This window comes from Pogona vitticeps, chromosome 1, assembly GCF_051106095.1.
Source record: "Pogona vitticeps strain Pit_001003342236 chromosome 1, PviZW2.1, whole genome shotgun sequence".
NCBI classification, from domain to species: Eukaryota; Metazoa; Chordata; class Lepidosauria; order Squamata; family Agamidae; genus Pogona; species Pogona vitticeps.
The window spans coordinates 201,860,925-201,883,172 of record NC_135783.1 but is presented as its reverse complement, the minus strand read 5'-3'; the positions used below and the strand labels follow the sequence as shown (position 1 = coordinate 201,883,172).

The 22,248-nt window shown below is 42.5% G+C and overlaps 1 protein-coding gene across 2 annotated transcripts in view; it reads left to right on the top strand.

Moving 5' to 3' along the window:
* The window catches only part of MAP3K20 (mitogen-activated protein kinase kinase kinase 20), a 139,272-nt gene that overhangs the window by 102,638 nt on the left and 14,386 nt on the right, over positions 1 to 22,248 (top strand). For both annotated transcript variants that reach the window (XM_072980167.2, XM_020810968.3), the window contains exons 12-16: positions 935 to 979; positions 2,751 to 2,781; positions 4,652 to 4,791; positions 7,295 to 7,357; positions 9,352 to 9,444. In XM_072980167.2, coding sequence (XP_072836268.1) covers positions 935 to 979; positions 2,751 to 2,781; positions 4,652 to 4,791; positions 7,295 to 7,357; positions 9,352 to 9,444 — 372 coding nt within the window. The remainder of the gene's footprint in view (positions 1 to 934; positions 980 to 2,750; positions 2,782 to 4,651; positions 4,792 to 7,294; positions 7,358 to 9,351; positions 9,445 to 22,248) is intronic.

Below are 22,248 nucleotides of genomic sequence, written 5' to 3'. Positions count from 1 at the left end.
GCGACATCAGGGCTTCTGTTGCTGTCACCACACTGCACAATTTACGTGGTGTGATTTGGATCGTGGGTGGTTGCAGCTCACAGTGGGTTGGAGGGAGCAGTGCCTGCCTCCCCAAGCCCCCAAGAGATGCCCATCCCAATATAGAGAGAAATGAGTGAAAAGTTCCTGTACGCTGGGATAGCCTTCAACTGCTGCAATAGTCCAATGGTCTATGGCTTCACGCTCAGAACATCAAACGATGCTAATATGTTCCTGTTGTCATGCAATCTACAGTATTGCTAAAGTGTACAGTGTTTTTCAGATCTGGAAATCAAATCTAACTCCTCATTTCTTTTCAAATGGCATTCTTTGTCACTGCAGCATGTTTAAAGAGGCAATCAGCTAAACATTCATTACAATTTGCATCGCTCACAAATATTGAAACGGGAATCTCAACTAGCCGAAGTTCAGAAAACCTAAAAGGTTCAAATTAGAATTTGCTGTCTTAATTCACAATTGATTCTTGATCATTTGGTTTAGCTCCAAGTTTGATTTCTTCACAAACAAGGGGTGGAATGGGTGGTGAAACTCTGATTTGGCAGTAAAATAAAATAAAAATTTGAAAGGGTTTTTTTTGTGGGGGGGGGGTTGTGAGGGATTTAAAGGGTGCTCAAGGACTATGAGTCAGCAAGAGTAAGCAGAACATAAAATTAGATGGGAACAGATTGGCTGACTCGAAAGTGGTTTCATTTCAGATCAGAAGATACTTTTGTCTTTCCATCACTCACATTCCAGTATGTACCTCAAGGCAGATTGGCTGTATTAATTGGCAAAGAACATACTAAACAAAAACAAACCACTAAAAGAAAACGAAAGACCAGAGAGAGAAAAAGAGGGTGAAAAAATGAAAAGGGAAAGGAAATTGTGCACTTTTAAATTCATATTTCTTACACAGCTGCTGCCTTCCTTTGATATCTGTTCGTGGACTGAAGAAGATGTGGTAAGTATTTTTTTAAATCAAATCAGGGGATTTTGTTTGTATTGTATTTCAACTCAGCGAACAGGAGTGGCTGTAAGGGCTTAGGCTAGGGGTGAAACAAGAATGCCACTCCGACTCCTGTTGCCCTGACCGCTGGCTGACAGGATGATGGAGCCCAAGAACATCTAGAGACCCAGCCAGCCACCTAGAATGCCTGCTGTCTCGCGATGCAAAAGGCAGGTGGGAGCAGTGAGATGAAGGCTGCCAGAGGCATGAATCATCTCCTGAAGCCCAGGGCCGCTCAGATCTCACAAGGCTTCCCTTCCCCCAACAGCCGCCCATGGGAAGAAAGCTTTGCTAAGCCATGGAGGGGGCATAGGTGGCGGGGGGGGCACAAGAGTGGACCAGAGGGGGGAGGGCTGTCATTTTCCATCCCGTCAGGTAAGACCTCTTCTGTTGGCAGCAGGCTCCGTGTGGACGATGAATTTCCCCACTCTCTATGGGGAGAAAGCCCTGCTCGCCATTTCTCGGACTATTAAGCTGTTCCCTTACCATTTACTTTTGGTCATATTTTTCATACGGGCGTTGGGCTGAATCCAATTTAGGATGGAGGAATGGGGCCTGTGTGCCTGGGTCCCCCGTGGTGGGGGTCTCACCTAAGGCATCTTGGAGTGAAGGCTTTTGGATACACACCCAGCTTGGGGGGGGGGGTTCTTGCCTCATTTCCAGAAGGCAGGGGGGCCAAGGTGTTGTGGAATTTGCTCCCTGTTATCTCAGTGATTCCCAAGGAGTGAGGCTTGGGATGTGAGGACTGTGGACCCCTCCAAGCATCTCTTGGGTAATGACTGTGGCCTGTCAGTTGATCCATCTGCTCTGGAAGCACCCTTGGTGTGCTTCTGACATGAGCAAAGAAGAAGTCGTGTTGGGGTGGAAGTCCATCAGTCCATAGGAAGACTGTCTCCTGGATCCATCACCCATCAGCTACCATCAGGCATATTTAAAGCCTCCCTCTCCCATCAGAATTAGTCTCCTGCTTACCATGCACCACCGTCCACTCTCCCACAATCCCCCGGGGCTGCAGACAATAAACAAGGGCTGTGTGTCTCCCTGCTGTTTATTCTCAAGACCTACCGTGAATGAAAGGTGAAGGGACAATGTGCTTCGTCCAGCTATTTTTTCACTGAAACTCCTTCCAGCTGCTCAATCATGGTCCTATTCCAAGCCTACCATTCCAATATCGGTACTATAATTGTTGTCTTCTTGCGCCAGCCTTAGTGAAGTGCTTATATTTTTTTAAGAAGCAAAAGAAGGCCACAGTTCTCAAACCGACTGGGTTGGAGGTAACCTACCATGAATGGTAGCCATTGGGCAACTCATGAGGAATTGAATGCCCTGATCAGCAAAGAGTTCTACAGAGGAGCCAGTCTGGGGTGAAGAGTGCCGTTCAGAGTGGAGGCGCACGGAAATGCCACCCCCTTGCAACTGTCACCGCTCTCTGGCAGAGTTACTAGTTAATCTCCTTTCTTTCCCCCTCTTTTTTTTTTTTTTTGTTTTTTTTTGTTTTGCCTCTAAACTGACACCTGGACGGGAATGGAGTTGGACTGGGCTTTGAGGCTTACAGTTATTGATCTCTCCTTCAGTGAAAATGGTTTTAAGTAGCCCTGCTTTTACACAACCTCTCTTCGTTTAAGGATAGAGGATTGCACCTTACATCTCTATAGTATTCTGATTAGATGTTACTTACAAAGATTTTTAAATCTCAGAGCATAACATCTGTGACATTTCTTCACAGTACTTCTGGATGCAACAGCTTGTTAAAAAAGGTAAGGCTTTTCATAAGTTTTGCTTACAAGAGGTGAATATTTATTCTTCTTTTAAGAACATTTTAGTGCTCCTTTTCATTTATTAAAAAAAGCAACCTCAAAGTGGTTTGAAACTAAAAAAACACACCAAAAGATCAATTATTACACATAATTATAATAAAACAATGCAATAAATGAAATAAATCAATTCAGAACAATTTATTAAAATCCAGGGATAACTGACTATATTAACAATCTGCTAATAATAACCGGAAAACTTCTGTGCTAACTAATTGGCATTTAATTGATGGTGGAGCCCATCTAATCTAAATGGGAGATCATTCCACACTGTAAGCTATGTAACCAAGAAGCTCATCATCATCATCATCATCATCTTAGAACTGCAGAACTGCACAGTGGGGGAATCGAACTCCCAACCTCTGGCTCCGTAGCCAGATGCCTAAACCACTGAGCTATCCAGCAGTTGTTATACTAAGTCTGATGTGGATGCCCAGTGTTCTGTACCAGATAGAGAGGTGGACCAGCGCTCAAGAGACTTGGGTTTTAATCCCTGCTGGTCCATGGAAACTCACTAGGGGAGTGGAACTGGTAAAAAGCACTCCCTAAATATCTCACTTACCTTGAAAATTGTATTAGGGTCGCTATAATTTGGTTCCAGCTTGACAGCACATAATATACAAAGCTAAATACATATTTAAAAATCCTCATAAAAGCTAATAACATTAATAAAAGTAATAAAAATACAAACATAATCTTAAACGAAAAAGGAGTTATTTTTAATTTTCACTCAGGATACAATCAATCCAGCTACTCTGTCAATAATTTTAGTTGAATCATCCCTTAACTGGAAATATTTCAGTTTCAGATTTGTCTGGGTAGGGTTCTTAGCAATAAGAACTGCAGTATAAAAAGGTATCAGTCAATCCATTTGTATATTGCTTTTTGTGAACTATATGCTCAAAGCAAGACACAACAAAGCAAGATATGTACAAAAATTCCAATCCATACTTAAAGGGCAAAAGGTCAGAATGTCTTCTGAACAACTATATAACAAGGCATCAATATCAAAACAATAGTTGTTTTCCCAGCTAAAAGGAATGGAAGGCCTCTTTGACCTTGTTGGTAAACTGTGTCAGGGGATTATGGTCTCTTAAAGCAGGGGTTGTCAGTCCCATTGTTGGCCTGTGGGCTTGCCAGAACTGGCACACCTGTCACGATTGCGCACGGGGCCTGTCGTGCCCGAGGGGGCGTGTCAGACTCATGGGGGGGTGTCATGCTCACACAGTGGGTGTGTCATGCCTGTGTGGTGCCTGTTGCGCTCGCGGGCATGCATGCGGGCATGACACACCCACCGCGTAAGCCTGGGGTGCCCTCGCCCCTCCACGCATGGAGCTCACTCCCCCCAGCTGGTCTGCGGTCCCCAAAAGGTTGGGGACTGCTGCTTTAAAGAGTTTCAGGGACAGGCAAGGTCAGAGGTGAGTCCCAGGCATTGGTAAGACAAGGATGAGGTATCTCTTAGCCTAGATAGTATGCCAAAGAGAGCAGAGCTCTTCCTTGGCGGTGGTGAACCATCCTATCCACCATCAATGTCTCTGATTCTGCAGAGACAAAGTGGTTTGCTGATGGAACGTTGTTGAATCAGTGAGTTAGCAAAGCAGAGGTTAGCAGTTTAGAACAAGGAAGACTAAATACAGTATATGCAAGTAGGTGTGCAAGCGTGGGACTAAGGAAACTGCAGTGATTTGCATAATTATTTAAACATTAGGGAAGCAAGGATCAGCAACTGCAGTTCTTGGATATTGTCGATCAAGGTCTGTTGATCGTTTTAGCTATTGAAAGCTTTATGATGAACATTTGTGTTCTTCTGCAGGTGACACATCTGGTGAGATGAGCATATATGCAACCTTGTTTAAAGAGCATCACATCACAGGGAAGCGATTACTTCTTCTGGAAGAAGAAGACATGAAAGACATGGGGATTGTTTCCAAAGGGCACATCATTCATTTGAAGGTATTTAAATCACAAGCCTTAGATGAAAATGGAGCCATTGAAAACCATTTCATATATTCAAATAATTTTTAAAATAACCCTGACAACTCAGGATAAAAGGAGACCCCCAACCCAGTTCTCTTTCTCCCCAGGAAAGGGAACTAGAATAATACTTCACAGGATGTTGGTCAAGCTTGTTAAACTTTTATCCATAGATAATTAATTATATTTATCTCCCACCTTTCTTACAATGAATATAAAGAAGTGTATTGTTCATTGCTTTTTCATTCTAACCTCAACATCATCACTTGGGATGGATTAGGTAGAGAGAGTAATAGACCCAGTTGCACCCTGTGAATGTCATGGCTGAGTGTGGGATTTGAATGTAAATCTCTGGATCCAACACTCTAGCTATAGTGGCTCTCAAGACAGTTGGATCTTTGCATTGCGCAACTCTGTACAAAGTAAATTTCAAGAGGTTTCCCTCGGAAATAATATATCCAGAAGGACTGATTCATTAAACAAATCAGTCCTTCTGCTAATAAAGGAGGTGTGCTGCGTGCAAAGGGTGTGACCATAAATAAGGATGAGTCAAAGTGTGAGGTAGGACAAGGTCTCTGTTGATGCGAGAGCTCCATCATCTTTGAAAAAAATATTGGGATGGCCCAAAGGGTTCCATGCTTCAAATCAAAATGTATTAAATACATTCAAAGGGATCATAGTTCTACAGTTCATGGCAATTCTATTGAGAAGTCAGTGGTCGAGAGCTTTCAAATAAATAAAAATAAGCTGGGGTGCTCTGAGTTTTGTTGCATTTTCTGTTCATTTTTGTTTGTATGGGGTTCAGTTCTGTTTTGAATTTAGAATTTTATTCTTGTTTATTGCAAGCTGCCAATAAGAATGTTCTCTTATAGAATGCTTTTATATTTTATGTTATAAGGTAGGCCTGCAAATGTTGGGAATAAATAAATAAGGGACAGGACTGTGGCTGCATGCCAGGGAATAACCTGTGTGTCCAAGGGCAGCTTTCCATTGGCTGAGGCCAGATGCTGCAGGGTCAAACTAGACAATATATTCAGCACACAAGCTGCCTCATGACATACATATCTGAGGAGATCATGTGTGGAAAAAGCTAGGAAAAATAAACCAAACACACAGTTACAAGTTCACCCCCCCAACCAGGCCTTCTCATCTTTACCTGTGGCTTATTTTGCTCAGTCAGTCCATCTCATGTCCAGTTTTCCTTTTTTCCTACTGACTTCACTTTTTCCTAGGATTATTGTCTTTTCTAGTAAGTCTTGTCCTCCCATCAGACATCCAAACTATGATGATCTAGCAAGAGTTCTGGCATGATTTGATCTAAAATCCACTTATTTCTCTTTCTGGTGGATTATCATGACCATAAAGCTCTCCTCCTAAACTACATTTTGGATGAATTGTCTATTTTTCCTCTCAGCTTTCTTTCACTGTGCCTGCTTTCACATCTGTACACAGTAGTTTGGAGTATAATAGCATGGATTGCTTTAACCTTCTCCAGTGACACATCCTTACATTTCATGGTCTGCTCTAGTTCCTTCTCACCTGCCCTGCCCTGCCCAGCCTTGGGCATCTTCTGATTTCTTATCGTTCCTGACTTTGGATAGCCCAGGTATTCTTGGACTACAATTCCCAGAAGTCTTCACGATCCCACTGTGCTGGCTAGGGATTCTGGGAGTTGCAGTCTAAAAACACCTGGCTTAACAAAGACTGGGAACCAATGTCCTAGATTAAAGGTGTGCAACTTTAGCCCTTCAGATATTGCTGGTCTGGAGCTCCCATAATCCATCCGTCCGTCCTTTTCCTTCCTTCCTTCCTTCCTTCCTTCCTTCCTTCCTTCCTTCCTTCCTTCCTTCCTTCCTTCCTTCCTTCCTTCCTTCCTTCCTTCCTTCATTCATTCATTCATTCATTCATTCATTCATTCATTCATTCATTTCAATATACAGTACCCGTTAGTGCCACAGCACTACTCTGGGTGGTTCATGCAAGATACACAATCAAATAGTCACACAGTATGACAAAACCATAAACAATCTAACCATATCAAAACAGGGCATCAGAGCACTAATAAAACTGCATAAAACAGAAAAAAAAATTAACAAGGATACAGATAACAAATCACTGAGTACCTCAGCCAGGTTGGCTTGGATGGATGGGAATTGCATGTCAGGAATTTCTGGAGGACCTCTTTGGTCCCTCCCTGTCCTACAGCAACACTCCTTTGGGGGCTTTGTGGATAATTAAAATGGCGGAAGAGTTGCAGCAGTGCCCTGAGCATGGCGACTGTGCTGCTGTCCTTCTGTAGCAATTGACACTGCTACAGAAGGGGGCACCCCATGGATCTAGGGGGCTTGCAAGTGGAGCTGGCCCAGCTCTGGCTCAATCATCTATCCAGGGAAATACCTCCATATGTTGTGTTGAAGTATCTACATTTTTCCTATTTGAAAGCCCTACATTATGTTTTCTCTCGTCTTTTCCTCCTTCTTAGACTGCCATTGAGAAATTAAGTGAAGATTACCTCAATATGTTTCATTTCCCTCCTCTGATAAAGGTAATGGTTGATTTATTTAAGCAGTTGAAATATGAGTCACACTCATAGAGGGAAATATTCTATAAAATTTTACATGACGGATTTGAAACAGGCATTTTCCTTGATTCTTAAGTGAGGTGCTGTGCCAGGCTTGGAACGGAACCTCCACACACACACACACACACCCCTCCAAGAAAGCCTCTCCTGGAGGCGGAGGGAGTTTGCTGTGAAGAGTGTCTTACTGGACTCTAGGAGAGATTGGAGAATGATCCAAAAGAGGGTGGAGGAATTCTTGCAATGCTTAGACAAGGCCCAGAGTTTCAGTGAATCCCCTCTTTCTGGGGAAATCTGGTTTGGGAACCTCTTCTGTTTGTATGAAAATGCACTCCATCCAAAGTGAAGGGAGCGCTCAAATTCTGCATGCACTCTGCTGTCGCTTCATTTCGCAACGCAAAAGGGACTGCCCAAAGGGGAAGTGGTTCTCTGCAGCTGAACCAGGCTTTCCTTATTTAAACGAGACAACCCTCACCCCCCCTTTTTTTGGCTCTCTCCCTTCAGAGAGTTGCTTTTTCATGACACAAAGGATGGTCAAAGGGCCAGGGCCAGCACACACCCCTCTGCATGTGTGGTATAGCCTTGCTTTCCTAAGGACTGAATAGGACTATAACATTTGGCAATTTTCGGAAGGGTAGCCATCTTAGGGCATGGCTACATGGCTTTGCTGGAAGGGGTTGAACAGAATTGCTAGACGGTCCAGTATGTCACTTGACGTGGTCCTCACATCCAAATGGTTTTTATACCTCAGGCAACCCTATTTGGTTCACAGCAGCCTGTGGTCAGTTTTCCAGTACAGTATTGTGAAGTGGTTTCACAGGAGACACACTTTGTGGTATAAGCTGGTAGAACACTTCCTTGGCTCCACAGAGGAGCTGAGGGAGTGATTTTTTTTAAAAAAAAAAAGCATATTAACACAGCACATCTCTGTTACATCGCTTTTTTTTAAAGGAAGTTAAATGGAAAATGCCCTCCACAGAGCTGAGGAAATGTTTAATTTGCCAGTGTCCTGACATGGTTCTCTTCTTAAGCTACTTCACAATATTGACAAGGGGGAAAGCCCACTTTTGGTTCATTTCCAGCAATCGCACACGCTCGAACTGAAGCAAACCGGAGCGATCCTGCCTGCGTCGAAAAAGGAGAAGCGCCTGGCAGGGCCTCAGAAAGCTACGGGCAGGACTCGTTTGCTCCAGGAGATACATCATCTGATGGCTGGCTTTAGAAGTGAACCAGCCCTTCTCTGCAGCGGACCGAACGACAGTCTAAATGCCCATTTAGTCACCCCCTTTGTCTGTCTGAGCAAAAAGGAAAAACACACATATCGTGATAAGCCTTTCAAGATGACCAATTTAGCTCATTAAAATTATTTTCCTGGATTAGCCAAATGGGGCAGTGGGTTCATATGGCCCTTTGGAGTGAGTGGCTTTGAGTCGGAAGTGGAGTATGGGAGCTGCAGTGAAGAGGAAAGCAAAGATCAGTCAAATAAGCTTTTTTCTTTCTTTCTTGGGCAACACTGAATTTCATCACTGGTGTTTTGCGGGCTATTGGCAATCTGACTTTATGAGCCACAACCCACATATAGAGGGTGCCGCTTCTTTTGCTCATCATTGTTAGTCCAGGCAGATGAGTCATATTGAGATGAATGGAATAGTTGCTTCATGGCAAGAGAGGGACAGGCTAAATCCCGGCAGCAGAAACTTCCTGCGGCCTTTCTTGTTTGGCCATAGGCTCGGGTCATGTCCGAAAACTCCCTCACCAGTTCCTGTACACCCCATTTTTCAAAACGTGAACAGCGCAGAATTCCTCTTCATGCGCTTCAAACTTAAGTGCAGATGGAATTGTTTAATTATATTGAAAATGGTGAATTATTGAACCCGCAATGGTCAGGGAAATAGCCCTATGCTGAAGCTAAAGGGAAACCAAGGTGGCAGAAAATGACTCATCCTTTCTTTCTGTGGTAGGATGCTGCCAGTGAAAACGAATCGATTGAAGAAAAAGTGGTGAACCTTGAGCTAGTTTTTGGCTATCATTTAAAGCCTGGAAATGGCCCAAAGGTAAATGTATGATTTATGCAATTTTATTCTTTGCTTCACCGACAAGAAAACTCCCCCATGGAAAAAAAATCACTATTTGCATAAGTGTTTTTTTTGGGGGGGATGACGCATTTATGACTCATCCCACCATTCTTTTTTCTTTTCCCCACTTTTGGTGAGGATGTTATAATAGGAGTGCCAGAGGAATGTGAAAAACCAACCGCATCCACACAACCGAGACCATCTGTGTGGCTTGTCACAGTCTGCTGTACTCATAAGAGCAGACCTCACTACTAAATGGTCCCTTTTTTCAAAACTTCTCTGCATGAGGAAAACTAGCATGTCAGACAGAAGGTTCTAGCTGAGCCTTCTCTGTGAAGGGCTGATGTATCCAAGGTGGTATTTCTAATCTATTCTAACACGAGATTTATAACTGAGTGGGAGTCTACTTCCTGTTTTGCATTACACTTGGGTGATGCCGGAAAGAAACCCTTGTTTCCCATATTAATTTATTTATATTTATTTATTTATTGGACTTATATACCGCCCCATAGCGCTACAAGCACTCTCCGGGCGGTTTACAATTTTTAATTATACAGGCTACACATTGCCCCCCCAGCAAGCTGGGTACTCATTTTACCGACCTCGGAAGGATGGAAGGCTGAGTCAACCTTGAGCCGGCTACCTGGGATTTGAACCCCAGGTCGTGAGCACAGCTTTAGCTGCAGTACAGCGTTTTAACCACCGCATCCAACTCTATGTAAACAGTGTAGAATTAAGTGGAGTCAGACTTGTTTAATTATTTTCTAGATGGGATAGCCTTGCCCATAACCTAAACAATTTGAAAATGTGAATATGAGCAACATTAAATGGGACTGCTTGCCATCACTTCCTGTTGCTACTTCCCTTCCTTTGGGTTAAGATCCTAATTTAAATAAGATACAAATGCCTGTTGGATTTGAAGCAGGGAACTGTAATGCAATGCCAGTGATAGAGCTGGTCCTACCATTAGGCAGAGTAACTCAGCTGCCTCAGGTAACAGATGGTCAAAGGCAGCTGCCTCTTAGTTATCTCTCCAGTACACAACAGGGAGGAACTGCCAGGAGGAACTACGCATGCTGCGTGACTTGTTCTGCACTCCCTAAGCTAGCCTCCTTCCCTCCGTTGTCATGGAGGGGGCTGGGGTGGGAAATCCTGTCCTTTTGTCTGAAGGAGTAAAGTGTCCTGGGCTGACCCTCGTGATAGACTAACTGAGATCTTAAACCAACTTTCAATTGCAGTTTGAGATGCCTCAGTTTTCCCAATTAGCAAAGTGACATTAAACCATGTTTCCTTGTTTTAGAAATAACAATAACACTCCTCGTAAAATAACAATGGAGGGATGAGAAGGGAATTGCCTATATAGTTCTTCCCCTTAGTTGCACGTCTGTCGTCCAAACCAAGCCATAGTTTGCTGGCAATCCAAAAACATTCACAATTGTGCAGAAATCTGACCTGTCTCTACTGTACTCTTCACTTCTGAGAAAGATGAGCTGAGAATAAGAACGCACAGAACTGTATTAGTTCACGCCTGTGATTTTTCAAGAGTATGCCTACCATTTCTCAGTGTTGGAAATCTGGATCATGACTTGCAGTTCTCTTCGAGTGGCTGCCAAATGTAGTGCACTGTGTGCTCAGAAGATACAAGAAAGACAAACCCCCCTCAACTTTCTTCAGCAGTAGATTATCATCTATGGGAAACCACACCTTCTGGTGGGAAGACGGAGTTAACATTTGTCATGCCTAACGGGGACCCAATGGCTGAGCGTGGCACCTTGATCTCAAAACACACATGGAACATCAATTTAGTCTTGCAGAGAAATTGAGCCACTTTGCCTCAGCAAGCACAGTTCTCTCCTATAGGTTTAAATGGATCCTTTGCTTACATTTTTATAGACTTAGTGATTTTAAAAAATGGCATTTCTAAAGGATTTCACTGGGATCTAAAGGATCTAAAAGGATATCTTTGGACAGTGATCACCAGGATGAGCACTGCGCAATGATTTGTCTCATCCTTTTAAACCCAATGTAGTCAAGCATTTCCAGCTTAAGCCTCACATGGGCTGAATCCACCACTATCATGGCAAAGTACCAGTCCTGTGGAATTGCAGGGATATAAATCAGTGGCCAGACCCCTACTGTGAAATACAACAGAATCACACAAGTGGTTTTCACAAATTTTCTGGCCATCCATTGCACACCTGGACATACCACTGAGCACACGACTGAGTCTGTACCCCAGGTATGTTTGTGTGCACAGCAGACCGTAGAATGGATCATGCATGCTAGTTATGCACTTTGGAGGATTTGCTGTTTAAATTCAATAGGACTCTGACCGGCATGTATAATGTTTTAGGACTGAGGCACAAGGTTTAATCTTCTGTTTAATTTATCCTCTTGCTCTGTGTTAATTAACATTTTGGTGAACTGATTCTGAGCAGTTCACTGGGGCATAGAAAGCTATATTATACAGTACTCAGTTGTACGTTAGTCTCTGTTAGCATGTCAGGCAAAAACAAAACATTTTTTTAAAAAAGACTAAAATGTTGTGGCACCTTAAAGACTTACTGCTATATTGAAATGTGAGCTTTCTTGGACAAGTCCACTTCCACAGTCTTCCCCTGTACCTCGCTTTGAAACTCTCTCTTCCACACATTACAAAGGACACTGAATAAGGAAAGAGAGTTAAGTTTAGCTCCTGATCTTTGTTTTAGTAAATAAAATAAATTTAAGAACACAAAGCTTTAAAGAAATAATTTACTTTTTTGGGTGCGGTCACACTGGCAATAAGAACCACTCTTGAATCAGCTTTTTTCTTAAATAAAATTGGCTTAAAAAATCTTGGCTACATAACGCAAACAGAAGCACAGATTATTTTGTCCAGGAATCTTGGTGTCTTTTCTTTTTCTTTTTTAAATCAAGGATCATTTATTTTAGCATGGATGTAAAATCACTTTAAATGTAAGTATTCTGGCCTATGTGAATGCCTCTGTTGACATAAACTGCCCTGTGATGGCTGCTTCCCACAGCCACTCTTACTCCTGCTGTAGGTTATTTTTAATTTTTAAAAAAACTTATTTCCTAGTGGGATATCAGATGGGAGAGAGGAGATGGGGCTGGGCTGGTCAGAGGGGAAGTGAGTGAAAATTTATGAGCCAGCAGGGAGAGAAAGGCGGAAATCATTCCCTCCTTCACAAAGTGAAACCAAGCATCTAGGCTTGTGAAGGAGGAGGGAATGATTTCGCCACCCCAAGTGGGAAGTGACTTTCCCTGTCAGAGCTGCGAGGAAAGATGCCACTGGCAACAAAGCACTAAAGTGCTGGCTTTAAAAAAAATGGATAGGCAGTTGCCCCAGGAGATGCACATAGGGATTCTAAGATCACGTGATCACTATGTGACTATAAATTCCTTTTGTTAATACTGCGGCACAGTTCGAGGTATCTCATCAGTGTAACCAAGTTCTTTCTAAATCTCACTTCTGCCTATCTGAAAGTAAGATGCAGTATGTTCAGTGGAGATTTATATGAGGTGGAACATGGGGGACAAGGGAGGGAGGAGGCACTGGTTCACAGGGGGAAGGGATGGATGGAGGTAATGCGGGAAGGCAAAAGGAGAAAGAGGCTTGGGGAGTAGAAGTGGCAGCCATGATGTGGCGGGGATGACGGCAGTGGCAGGAGCACAGAAAGTAAGACGAAAATAGAAATATTGTTTTGCTGTTCCACGTGAAAGAAGGCTATTATAACTTGCTGTGCTATTTTTAATGCAACATCATTACAGCATCACTAATAGCCAGAATCCTGCTGGTGCTTGTTTCAGGTCTGTATAACCTGCCGTGGATAACTGCCGCTCACCGGCAAGGTGCTGGAACATGTTTCGGCCATGTGCCTGGTCAGGCGATTGACTGCACAAACAAGACGTGGCCGGGCACCTCAGCAATTAGCCACATCAAGTTCAGCAGAGCTTACAAGGACCCATCAGGGCTCCAGCTGATGAAATTGGATTGTGCTAATTGTGATGTGTTGCTTGCATGCTGTGTGAATATTTACAGCTTGCAATCTTAACCACACATGTGAAAACATGCGTTGTCAAAATAACGTTGCGGTGGCACCAGGGCATTATATTTGGTCATTTTGATGGAGCTGTTGTCTACGGCATCCTAAAAGCTTAGGGCACAAATCCTCAGCCGGTGTTTGCAGGATTTTGCAGTCATAGTTTAGGCATGTCTGAATGAACTCTGCCTGATACACCTGTCCAACAGCTTTTAATATAATAACGTATCTGGGCCCAGTGTAAACCGGAAGCTTTAAAATGCTTCTAGGAGACAGAATAAAATAAATTCATACCTAGCTTTAATGACTACTAAGAAATACAGAAACCTGGCCAGGGTGGGAAGGAGAAGCCAGTTTGTTCGACCTGTGGTGCTAGAGCAGGGCTTTAGGGATACCATGATTCACCCAAAAGACAAAGAAGTGGATTCTTGATCAAATGATCAAAATCTAGCTAGATCAAATCAAGTGCCATAGTTTGCATGAATTAGTTTCAACACCAACATCATCAGGTTTCTTCATTGTCCAGCCTTTGTATCTGTACGCTGCAATCAGGAATAAGATCGTGTGGGTGATCTTGGCTTTGGTTGGCAGTAACACCTCTTTACACAACTGTATCTTTCCTAATTCCTTCGTAGTTGGATTTTTACTTCTCTGTCTTCTGGTTTCTTGACTATCGTTGACTGATGATTTACCTGAGGCAGTGATTTCCAAACCTTGGGTGATGCAGGTGTTCTTGGACTGCAGTTCCCAGAAACCCCTGGCCAACACAGTTGGTGGTGAAGGCTTCTCGGAATTGCTGTCCAAGAACACCTGGGTGACCGAAGGCTGGGAGCCACTGACCTAAGGCGGTCATTCTCAGTGAGGCCCATATAGCCCCCTGGGAGGGGGGGAACCCTGGCACATTTGAAGGGGGCCAAAGACTGGAAACAAATCTCCACACACCACCTTATAAGGTTCATTATGCAACTTGCACAATCCTGATTCAGTCTATATTTCTTTCGTATTGTGTTTATGGAGGTGCCCCCCCCAAAAAAGGTTGAGAATGGCTGTCCTAGAATTTTTTTTTTAAAGGAAACCGTCACATTTGGACATATAAAGCTAGGAAAAGTTGCAGGACGCAACAAAAGAGGAACATGACTTGGGATTGACCTAACAATAGAAGCCGTGGCCTTAGTTTGTAAGGTTTGGACAGGGCTGCTAATAATGGGACCTTTGTGAGATCATTCACTCATTCAGTCTCCAAAAGTCAAAAACAGATTTACAGAACAGAACAGCAACAGCTGGTTCGATGCCTCTGAAACATCTGGCTCCAGATGTGATTTGAGCTACAAGTCCCAAAATCTCAGTTAGCACAGCCAATGGTCAGGGCTTCAGGAATTGTAGTTCAAGAACATATGGAGTTCCATTTTTGGGTCTACTGTAGTTTCCCCCCAGGGAGACTCCCTCCTCACCCCCATTTTCTCCAGCATCAGTTGAACTCTGCTAACTCAGTTTTCGATGATGGTTGAAGGAGGTCAAAGGGAAATAATTCAATTCACAAATGCATGAAGTGAACAATTTATGAAAAAAGGTTATTTTTGGGTCATTGGGCCATGCAAAGCTATCTACAAAGTTAGAGCACAGAATGGAAACAAAAATTTAAGAATTTAAAACAACGGTCAACATCCTGTTGCATAATTTATCCCTGTGTAAGGCTGATGATGTTCCTGACATGGGAAGATTGCCAGTAATTAATCATTCCTGCTTTGATCCTGTGGTTCTCCTGACTCACCCTCAAACAGTCTTGCTGCATGCGAGTTGGGTGAACAGGGACTCTTTAATTAGTGGCAATCTCCTCATCGGTAACATCATCACCCTTGTGCAGGTGCAATTCAGGCAACAGGATCTCAGCCATTGCAGCGTATTCACTAATAAAAAGGGACAGTGGTTGTAGTGAGCGCTCTGACTCTCAGAGAACTCTCTAAACATGACTGCCATGGTATCTGCTTTGAGCATCCTTTTCATCTACTTTCCTTATGGGCTCAACATGCTCATTTGAAAAATGCAAAACATGATTCAGCCATATAAGCTCTTATTTGAGGATCACCCTAAAGAGAGTTTAAAGAGGTCTTTTCTTGTAACTGCTTAGGCAAGGAGAAACTCTTAAATATCTGCAGCTCCTCATGAAAGATATCATGCCCTGCCTTCCAATTCTTGCCCCCTCAGCCACAAAACCTGCAGCTTTAAAAAGGCTACAGACAGGTGTGGGTTTTCTAGTACCTAAGCAAGTCATGATTTATGCATAGATTCCACCTCACAAAACACTTGAAACAAAGAAAGCAGCAAGCGAAGCATGATTTCTTCTTCTTTTTCTTTAAAAACAACAACAACACACGTTTTAATTACGTTTGGGGCCGAATGCTGCAGTTCTTAGCCAAAATTGTGACTGAACGAGGATGCGTGTCTGAATTTTGCTAAATTTCATGGTCTTTCTGATCATGAAAACCCGCACCATATGCGTACACTAATGTTTTTCCTCTATTTCTTTATTGGTTTTAATGGAGGCCTCTTTCTTAATACCACACATTTCACCTCAAGCCCAGAACAATTCTGCTATGGCTGCTTACCACCACTGCTAAAAAACTATCGTGCAGCTACATTTTCCCTACTGGAGCTTGCCTGGTGGCTTTCTTCCCTGACCCAAGACAGCGGCCATTGTTAAGGCTATAACACATTTACATATTTTGCAATAAAACATCAGTTATTTGCATTACTGTGTCAAGTTTTATTTGATTCTTTCACCTAAAAATGACTCATTTTCCTTTCTTGTGCTTTTTTTAAAAAAAAAAACCCAAACTACTCTAAGCTTGTTTGAGAATAATCAAAAATTGCCCATTTAGCTAGAAGTCATTTTCTTTTCAAAAGGCAAATGTTATTTAATCTTTCAGCTGTTCATTGTGCCATCATAAATACTTTCTTTTCAGCACAGTTGTGGGGACTGAAATGAGCCCACTAATTGCCTCCCATTTCGACTGACATGTGGTGGTTTAGTGGAAAGGGAACACAGCAGGGAGAAGGAAATAGGAGGCTGAGAAAATGAGAGCTAATTATTTTCACTGCCTCATGTCAGGCTCTGTGTCAGCCTTGTTTTTACAAACTGGAAGGTTTAGCACTAAATAAAACAAACTGGCGTCATGTTTTTATATACTGGCAGTGTCATGGAAGCAGCTGCACATCTCAAAGACAATATAATGCCTGCGTTCGCATGGACACCATCTGACAGCCACCGTGAGCCACTACTAATGAGGATATCAGAGTGGTGCCAAGCGAAAGGTGCTGAATTATGTATGATTCTTCATCAGTACGGCAATAGTCTTGTACATCATTATGAGACATTGTTTTGCTGAAAGAGATTAAAACATTCTGAGTTCCAGACCCGGCAACCTAAACACGCTACAAGAGGTTATTAATGGAATTTTGAAGGGAGAGTTTCTTACAAATTTCTTTTTCGGGTTTTCTGGTTTTTTGGCTTTTTTTCTCCTCTTTCCCCTTCTTCCCAACTCTCTCTCTCTCTCTCTCTCTCTCTCTCTCTCTCTCTCTCTGGGACAAAGCAGTGGCAGGTCATGACACTGTATATAAAGAAGAGAAGCAAATTAACCATACTTGTGTTATCTCCCTTTAAATCTGGCATAATAAAATGTAGTGTAGCGGAGTTAGCCTTAATGATAAATAACCCAGGTGCTAACACTATAGATGTTTCAACTCTTATTGCCTTTAAAACAGCAGGTTTCAGCAGCTGAGGCAGATAATAGTGAAGCATGTAAAGGAGCTACTGGGGGCCCAGATTATCAACATGCTACTACTCTTAATGCCAGCATGATCAGGGTTTCTTGTGTGTTTGTTTTATCTTACATTACTTATTGTATTTTTTTAAACACCCAGCTGTCTGCTATGATGCCACTCTCTGTTTTTCCTCTCATGTATTTTCTTTCTTTTCCCCTTATCTGGGGCAACAGAATTCATGGCTATAATATTCATTCTACACCAGAAGTGGGAAACTTTGATGGACTACAGTTCCCAGATTCCCCAGCTAGCATATGGTCATGAGGGTTGGGACCTCTGGGACTTGTAGTCCAGGAAGTGATGTTTTCACGCTCAGTTTTAAGCATCTTTAGAAATCATACCCTTGAAAAGTGTACATTTTCTGTCACGCAAAAAATTGTTTATTTGACTAAATGTTGTTAAAGTTTGTTCTTCACAGTAGACTCCATGACCTGGATGAGGGAAATGATTGTCGCCATGTTAAAAAGCAGCTTGATTTTTTTAAAAAAAATTGCCTCCATGATGGATTGGATCATTAATGGCAGAACTCGCAAAGTCAAGGTGTGTCATTCTCAAAGGCAGACATGCCATTTTGCCACCTGAGGCAAAAAACCTTACAAATACCTCTCCTATATGGCAGCTTAAAAAGACACCATCATCATACCATGAAAAATCAGAGGTCATGGATTACTGTAATTTACCATGAAAAATTGGAGGCTGTGAATTACTGCAAATACAACAGGTAGTAGAGGAGGAAAAAGAAGCCTAAATGGTTATTTCAGTATAAGCAGAGAAAAATTACTTAAGGCAGTGAAAATGGAGAATATTTTGAAAACAAAGAAACAAAGGCTCAATATAAGAAACAACAATTTGAAAATAAATTAAATAGCTGGAAAAATAAACCACTACATGGACAACACCTGAGAAATATTGATGGAAAGCATGATCTTAATTCAACATGGGCATGGCTAAAACTGGGGACCCTTAAGAAAGAAAGCAAAGGCTTGATTTTTGCAGCACAAGAACAAGCACTGCAAACCAATGTGATGAAAGCTAAGATCCAAGGAATTAGTGCTGACAGCAAACATCGACTCTGCCAAGAAAAAGACGAAACTGTGTAACACCTCATCTATGAATGTTCAAAGATTGGACAAACAGATTACAAAGTTAGACATGACAGAGAGGCAAAATTAGTGCACTGGTCATTATGCAAAAAATATACCTTGCCAGCCTCCAAAAATCCATGGGAATGTCAGATAGAGAAAGTGTCAAAAAATGAGGAAGTCAAGCTCTTGTGGGATTTCCGGATCCAAACAGATTGACACCTTGAGTATAAAACACTGGACATAGTAGTAATAGAACAAAGAAATGTCTGGATCATTGACATTGCAATTCCAGGGGATGCCAGAGTTGAAAATAAAGAACTGGAAAAACTAACAAAGTACAGAGACCTGGCAATCGAAACATCTTGCCTCTGGAAGAAACACACTTCAGTGGTCCCCATAGTCACTGGGACTTTGGAAACAATATCAATGTGCCTGGTGTTTTTTTATAATAATAATAATAATAATAATAATAATAATAATAATAATAATAATAATAATAATAATAATAATAATAATAATAATAATAATAATAATAATAATAATAATAATAATAATAATAATAATAATAATAGTAGCAGTAGTAGTAGCAGTAGTAGTAGCAGTAGTAGTAGTAGTAGTAGTAGTAGTAGAAGAAGAAGAAGAAGAAGAAGAAGAAGAAGAAGAAGAAGAAGAAGAAGAAGAAGAAGAAGAAGAAGAAGAAGAAGAAGAAGATTCTGATGCTTTCAAGGTTTTCTAGGCAGAGTCCTTACTGCCCTGTTCTGGGGGAGAGGGTGTTCTGGGACGGTGCAGGTTGCCCAAAGATACACAGACTGGCTCTTTTCCCAGAATGGACAATGAAGAACTGAACCTCTAACCTCTGACTCTTTAGCCAGGTACCCAACTCATTCAGCTATTCAGAAAGACATAATCATCATCATCATCATCATCATCATGTACTGCCAAGTCAATTATGACTTATGGTGACCCTATTTCAGGGTTTTCCAGAGAAAGAATATTCAGAGGTTGTTTCCCATTCCCTTCTTCTGGGGACGCCCTTGGACTGTGCAGCTCGCCCAAGGCTATATAGGGTGGCTCTACTCACAGGAGGCACAGTGGGGAATAGAACTACCAACCTCTGACTCCACAGCCAGAGACCTAAACCACTGAGCTATCTAGTCAGCCATAAAAGCTTGGGGCATTTATATATATTAATTCTTTTATCATATGGGGAAAAGAACTGATTTATCCAAAAGATAAAGGACCTACTCATCCCAACAATCATCCCAGCAATAATAATCTTTTTAAAAATTGATTTTTGCCCTTTCAGGACACCAGAAAAAAACTAATTCACTCTGCCCCATGACCGGCAAACTCTGTACTGGAGTGTGGTTCTGTGTTCCCCCCCTCATACTTAACCGTTCTGAAAAATTAAGAATTACCATAATTCAGTTTTACTTTGCTTTTCAATTACTTTTTAAGTGCCTGAATCACTACTATGCAATAACTGCTTCTCTGCATTTTAAGGAACATCAGTATTATGCCTTGTGGTGTGACATGCCTATGCTGTGGTTGGATCTAATACCATGTATTTCTGGCCACAATGTGCAACCTTGACTAATTATGGTACAATCGTATTTCTGTATTGCTTCTGTGAAGAGATGCAGTTGGGCTTGCATCCATCCTCTCAGCAAGACCTACTGGTCTCTCAGGATGGCCAATAACCTGCATTGCTTTGCCTCTGCCATCTTGTAGCCCAAATACGTGTGGTCTGCTGGCTGTTTTTCAACTGCAGCTCCAACACGGTGAATGGTCACAGATGCCGCCCAACAACATCTGGAAGAGGGCTTGTTTGTCATTCCTGCCGTGTATGATGATGATGAAGAAGAAGCCGTGCTGTATAGAGATGGGCATGGGAACCAGTGGTTCATGTGGTTCATTCATTGGCCAAACAGGTGGTTGGTGCATCAAAGTCCCACCTTTCCTGGTGGGCACCCACTTGTAGGTAGCGCTCAGGAGAGGCAGGGCAAGGAAGCCAGGCCGTTGCCTCTCAGTCGGCACCTGCCAGATGAGGTGGAGCTTTGAAGCGCTTTTTGGACGATAAATGAATCAGTGTGAACCGCCAAACTGGCACTTTATGCCCATCTCTAGTGCTGGACAAAGAACGGTTCAAAGATGAGGAGAGCAGGGATAAGTCGGGGTTGAGCTTCCCACAATTTTTCCATCTGAAGGCAGACATGGATCTCCTCAGTAAGGCATTCCATACTGTAGCTGTAGTAACTGAAGGTGACATCCACAACTAGGTATACATATTAGGTGTCTGAAGAAGTGGACTCATCCACAAAAGTCCACATTAGAATGTAGCAGTTAGTCTTTAAGGTGCCACCGTGTTTTTGTCTTCTTTACTTATTTGTTTTTTCATTTTTCGTTTTGTTTTTGCCCGACATGCTAAGCAAGGCAGTGCTGCTTTTATTCTATTATGAATTTCATGCTGTTGTTCCCAAAAAGAAAATTTATCCAGAACAGTTTATCAGTATGATGGATTTCCTTGGGCTTTGCATAACTTGATTAGTTTTGGATGGTGTTTTAGACAGAGGTGCACAAATAGAAAATTGGTTCACCTCCCTTTACTAAGCAACAAACAAGCAAACCCTTTACAAGTTGCAAGCCTATTTCAATGGGAATTCACTGGCTGGATTCTTATCCTGGCTTTATTTAATCTGATTTTATAGTGCTTTTATGGGTCATAGGCCTCTGTCAATGTACAGACAAGTGCCCTTAATTTGTTCTGCTTTGTCCAACAGCTGGTCTCATTCTGATCTGAATTACTGAAATCTATCACGAGAAAAGCAAGATTTTCTCTAACTCTGTTCCCAGAAATCTATGGTATATTTACACATGTGTAAGAGCAGTCAGAGGAGTTAGTGCGCCTGATTGCTGAGGTAACCATCACCATGTCAGCCGTATGCCTGACTGTATGACCAAACACACACCTGGCCTGTTCCTGGCACCTTGTCTGTGAGCGCCTGCTGGACTTGCTCTTGCACACAGCTCATATCCCGATAGGATTTTGACCAACGCCTTGCGGCTTTTACAAGACAAAGACCCCAGTCATAGGCACACTTAAAACGGGAGTGAGTCCCAGTGAAACTGAAGGCTCTTAGAAGAGGTAAAGGTAAAGGTTCCCCTTGATAATTTTTGTCCAGTCGTGTTCGACCCTAGGGGGCAGTGCTCATCTCAGTTTCCAAGCCATAGAGCCAGCGTTTGTCCGAAGACAATCTTCCGTGGTCACATGGCCAGTGCAACTTAGACACGGAACACTGTTACCTTCCCAGGTAGCTAGGTTGGTGGGAGCTGGGACAAGCGACGGACGCTCACTCCGTCGCGTGGATTCGATCTTACGACTGCTTGGTCTTCTGACCCTGCAGCACAGGCTTCTGCAGTTTAGCCCGCAGCACCACCACATCCCCTTAGAAGAGGTAGTTGTGTTAATCTGTGTTAGCACATCAGGCTAATACAAAAGAAGCATAAAATTAAAGCAGACGAAGACATTGGGGCACCATAAAGGCTAACTGCTAACTTTTATCTTGTCACTTATCATCAGATGTTATCTTCTGACATGATGTCACATATCACTCCATTAATTATTTGCTTCTCCTTTTGAGGTTTGCCTCCTTCATTTTCCAATGCCTTCATAGCGTCTGTTGTAAAACTAAGCTATACGGCAGACAGTGTAGCTGTCCACAGGAATGTCCATCACCCATCACTGATCTCTTCTGGGGGGAAAGGACCACCCAAATGACACCGTTTTCACTTTACTCAAATGCCCCATTTTTTCTCACTGTACAGCACAC